Source organism: Octopus bimaculoides, chromosome 8 (assembly GCF_001194135.2).
Source record: "Octopus bimaculoides isolate UCB-OBI-ISO-001 chromosome 8, ASM119413v2, whole genome shotgun sequence".
Classification (NCBI taxonomy): Eukaryota; Metazoa; Mollusca; class Cephalopoda; order Octopoda; family Octopodidae; genus Octopus; species Octopus bimaculoides.
In genome coordinates this window covers 41330517-41335849 of record NC_068988.1, presented here as the reverse complement: position 1 = coordinate 41335849, position 5333 = coordinate 41330517, and the positions used below count along the sequence as shown (strand labels likewise).

General features: G+C 34.3%; 1 protein-coding gene across 1 annotated transcript in view; it reads right to left on the bottom strand.

The window, feature by feature from the left end:
* The window catches only part of LOC106869222 (ATP synthase subunit O, mitochondrial), an 11453-nt gene that overhangs the window by 5442 nt on the left and 678 nt on the right, over positions 1-5333 (bottom strand). The window contains exons 2-3 of the mRNA XM_052969846.1: positions 2795-2839; positions 1189-1308 (exon numbers count right to left, since the gene is read on the bottom strand). Coding sequence (XP_052825806.1) covers positions 1189-1308; positions 2795-2839 — 165 coding nt within the window. The remainder of the gene's footprint in view (positions 1-1188; positions 1309-2794; positions 2840-5333) is intronic.

Genomic DNA, 5333 nt, shown 5'->3' with positions numbered 1-5333 from the left:
TGGAACTGTGCGGTTGGGAACCAAGCTTCTTCCCACATGCCATGTCATTGTTTTTTTTTTATACAAACCCACTTGTTTCCAAGTAAAGGTAATATTTCCAGTAATTCTTCACACTTTGTATGAGGGCTTTACTCTTTTTTTACAAATACTATGCTTGTGTAAGGACAAGAGGAACATATCATCATTAATCAATATTTGTGTCCTACCCTAGCATGAGTTGGCAGATTTTACTGGTCTGAGGTCTATGTTGGTCTTCATTGTCTGCTTAGCAAGATCTCTATGGCTAGATGCCCTTCCTAATGCCAGATATACACACATACATCACTTTTAAGATTATCTCTACAGATTTTCTGTAGAAATTATAGCAGGCACTAATTTGTTACACTGCTTCATATTCAAATACATCTAATGTAAACAATTTGATTGAAGCTGGAAAACTAGATAATGGGTGTATATGCATATCTCAAGAGTTGTTGCTCTTCTTTATTCAGTACCATATCCAACCCATCAACCATCCATGAACTCATTGCTTAAATAGCTACAAAATATAGCAGCGTAACACTATTGGATATACCAATTCTCCATATTTAACACATTCCTGGCAGCTGGTACATACAGTGTCCCTACAAGTAATTAATATACGTATATGTATACAAGAGATTGCTTCCAATTTCTATCAACCAAATTCCAGTCACAAGGTACTGGTCAATCTGCAGCCATAGGTGAAGACACCAACCAAGTGTTTATACTGTTGGGGATGAGCCAGAACCACACAGGCACACACCCTCATTTACGTACATAAGTGTCTTTGTGTTTGGTTTCAATGCGACAACCAGCACTGTTTTGTTTATGTCCTCTGTAATCAAGTAGTTTGGCAAAAACAGACTAATATAAATTTCAAATTTAGACATAAGTCCAGCAGTTTTAGAGAAGAAGAGATAAGTCAATTACATTGACCCTAGTGTCCAACATATACTTATTTTATCAACCTCAAAATGATGAGAGGCAACAGTGTTCTTATTAGAATGACAACTAAGAATGTAAAGAATGTGAAGAAATGCTTCTAAGCATTTTGTTTGATGCTTTAAAAATTCTGCCATTCGTTGCCTTTAGAGACAGATATAATAAAAGGATCTAACTATGAAAATCTAAGAAATATATCATTTTAATATAAATTTCATGTTATTAAGGATTTACCTTGAGTGCAGTAAGATCTTTCTGTACAAGATCAAGCTTGTTCTCTTTTGTTGCAGCAGAGTAGAGAGCTGTGGCATATCGGCCTTCAATGCCAAATACTTGCACAGGGGCCTGCAAAGTTATAAATCAGTATAAATTAAGATTACAAACTCGCAGTAAAAAGAACATAAAACAGAAAAATCAAAATCATTAAATTGTAAGAACACATTGAGAGTTCAGTACTTCAATATTTATTTGTGCAAGGGCTCATTGAAATAATGCATATTATCCAGTGATTGATTCCCTTCAGTCACAGTTCTTAAGAATCAGAAATAGTAGAGGAAAATTGTAGGCCTAAAAGGCTGTCCAGTTCAATATTATAACCAGTAGCAAAGTTTATCAACTTTACCTGCAAGCGTTTAGGCTAACTGGCACTCTGTTGGTTACAATGGTGAGGGTTCCAGTTGATCGGATCAATGCAACAGCTTGCTCATGAAATTAACATGCAAGTGGCTGAGCATACCACAGACAGGTGTACGTTGTAACTGTAATTGTGATTTAGGCCTTGAGTACAAGACTAATAAATTATAACCCACTAAATTCCAGCAAAGAAGGAAAGAACTTGTAACTGGTTTTACTTGTATAAGAGTTATAACAATCTGCAAAACAAAAACCACCTGTTAAACAACAAACACAAGCAAAAAATGCACACATGGAAGAGACTAACTTTTCAGGGATATGATAGATCAAATGCCATACACTAAAAAAACTTTTGGTCATCTCATCCCTAACAGCATACACTTAACATAGCTCTTAGGGAGATTCAGTATGTGGCTCTTTGAAATACAGGCACGACTCATTTTTGCCAGCTGAGTGAACTCGAGCAATGTAAAATAAAATGCCTTGCTCAAGGATACAATGTGCTGCTGGGAATTGAACTCATAATCCTGTAATTATGTGCTGAAAACCCTAATCACTAAGCTATGTGTCTTCATTGTAAGCATTTAAGCAGGGCTTTAGTCAACATAATCTCTTCAATAGGGGATAGCCAGAAGAGGTCAAGTGCACTGCTTTGCCGCTTGTAACTTATATCATCATCATGATCCAGTGTTTTTAATACAATCACTCTACTCAGAAAAGAAATTGCAGGTCATGACATTTATATTAGATAAAGTATGTTTAGATATGCTACATCATCATCATCATCATCATCATCATCATTGACAATCTGTTTCCATGCTGGCATGGGTTGGACAGTTTGCTAGGAGCTGACAAGCCAGAGGGCTGCATCAGACTCCAGTCGTCTGGTTTGGCATGGTTTCTATAGTTAGATGCCCTTCCTAATGCCAATCACTTTATAGAGTGTACTGGGTGTTTTTTACAAAATGCCAGCATGGGCACTTTTTATATGACACTGACACAACTGCTCTTTCACAGCCCTTTTATGTGGTGCTGGAATGAATGCTTATTACAAGGGATTAAAAAAAGAAGGCAGGATGGTCATAGGTTTTGTTGATAAGAGATGACATGGAGCCAGCCCAGAAGAACTGATAGTTATTTCAGAGAGTCTAGAAGAAAGAAAAACTGTAACCAGAAATAATAATAATGAAATAAATACCTTTACAAGTTTGTGTCTCAAGGAAGATGTTGCAAACTGCCTCACCTGAAAACAAGATTTTACAAAAAAAAGGTATTAGAAAATGTTATAAAATGATACATCTAAAAAAAAAAAGAGAAAAAATGTTGAAATCAAAGTAAACAGAATGCAAATACCTAGAGCAGTCATGGACAAACTTCTGTATGTAGCATGAAAAACTTGCATTTTTTTTTTTAATAGTGTAGCATCCCTGATGATGAGAGCCTGTGCCTGAACTAGAGTCGCAAGAAGCAACACACTTTTCTATTGTTAATTACAAGCAAGAGTATCAGGTATAATTCTAAATCAGGGATGATACCAAAATAGGAAAAATGTATTAGTGAGATGTATACAATTTACTCAGCACAACACTGACGTCACCCTACAATGACGATACAAAACTGACAATTACAGAGGGTAAGGTAGCCAATAAATAAGTCTGAAATGTTTATTAACTAAGGTCTTATAGAAGGAAATGGGGGACTGTTTTTCGGCTGCTAGGGTAAGTGAAAAAGTACCTGCTGAGCAAAGGGTTAAACAAATTTCAGTAACAGTCTTAAATTCATAACTAATAAAATGAGGAACTGTAAATTATAACACACACACACAAAAAAAACCCCTTCATTTCTATTTAACAGAGCAAGACCTGCATATGACATTCACATGTACTATACTTAATGTGTTAGTTTTTCAATCAAAACTTTTCATAATTTTGCAACATCAACAGATTTTAATATGTAGCAGAAAACTTTAATCAATGATACGATCTCTATGCTGCTATAAGAAAGCCTGTAAAATGCTGTTTTGTTTAGCAATCATTTTATGACATCTACAAGATTAATAATGGCATAGAGTCTATGCCATAGACCCATATATATAAAAACATACTTATCAAAATGAATACTTAGTATAGGACTACACATTTTACAAGGTTCAGAGTTATTGTTTACCTCAAGGTGAACTCTTAATCAAAAACAAATCTATGGTTAAATGATTTTTGTATTTTTTCAAAGAGCATAGCAAGGACTTCATTACCCAGTGACCTTACTTTTTTTTTCTAAAAGGTAGAGTAGCAACATCCTCGTTTAACATATTTTGAAGTCTATTCATCTTCTCTAGTGATGCTGCCACAAGAAATGTATCTAGTGCACTTTGTGAAGTGGTGTTCAATAGCAAGGGTATCAAGGCTTAGAAACCAAACCAAATGATGACTACTAGCAACATATCGGTCTTTAGAAGCAGTAGTTCACAATACGAAATGGCTTGGACCATGGCAATTTGTCTAACCCATATCTACATGGGAAATGGAGTTAAAATGATGATGGCAAAAACCAAATTTTCAGAAACCAATGGAATACTAGACGTTATTCAGTACTCTTCAAAGTTCGAACCATGAAGGCAGGAATTTAAGAACTTTCGACGTGTACGAGTTCAATGTGATTATGCATTTATCAACCTATACACAACCTATTTGTATTTGCTAGTGAAACACGTGTAAATTTTGTGTAGTTTATGATGTTATAATAAAAAGACAAACTAAATGTTCGGTTTTATATATACATATTGACGTTAACTTCATTAGGGGAAGCATGCTTCGTGATTAATATTATTTCAATTTGCAAACTTTTAATTTTGTTCATAAATTTCTGTACGTTTCTTTAAGGTTCTGCAACAAAACTTAAAGATTCTCCATTAATTTAGAGGAAATAATATTTCTTTAAGTATACCGCCAGTAAGTAATAACATTTTTATCAAAGTTAGCGGATTTAGGTAAGTTGGTCAATATAAAGATCTTCACCTGGGTTATATTAACTGGTAAGTTCATATACTGTGAAAGGATAAACCTGATGTTAAGGGTGAAGTGCTCCGTCCGTGAGAGACCAACACAAATTTCTTGATTTCTATTTATTAATTGTATCAATTTATCAACCTGGCGTTGAAAAACCCAGTTGCCCTCGATGGAAGTAGGTTATAAAATCATGGAACGTCAAAATAGTTATAACGCTAGATACAAATATAAAACAGAAATAAAAACAACAGTAAAACTGACAGATCTATAGATTTCTCTTGTTCATGTACACGAATATCTTACTGGTATTTTATTAACATGAGTAATGAGTGATTACGTGAAGCTGGTGGAATATGACCTCTATTACCTTGTAACAAGGGAGGTCAATATAGGGTAGTTACTAAGTACTAAAAAAATGGATAGGTAGAAATTGTTTCACAAAAAATAAAGTACAGAACTATGGTTAAAGAATGGTATTTGTGGCAGGTAAAATAGGAGCAAATAAACAATTTTAAACAGATACATAGTGTCTATGATAAACCGTGACCGAAATAATTTAGAGGGCATATTCGTAAGAGTACTTTTCGGTTGAACGAAAGAAATGATTCTGAAAATTCAGTATATGGTAGCTAAAATACATTTTTTTGCAACAATGTGATATTCTTCAGGAATTGAGTAAGATTTAAAACATTTGTTTCGAAAGGAATTAAAAAGAAAAGGTTGGTTTTTACC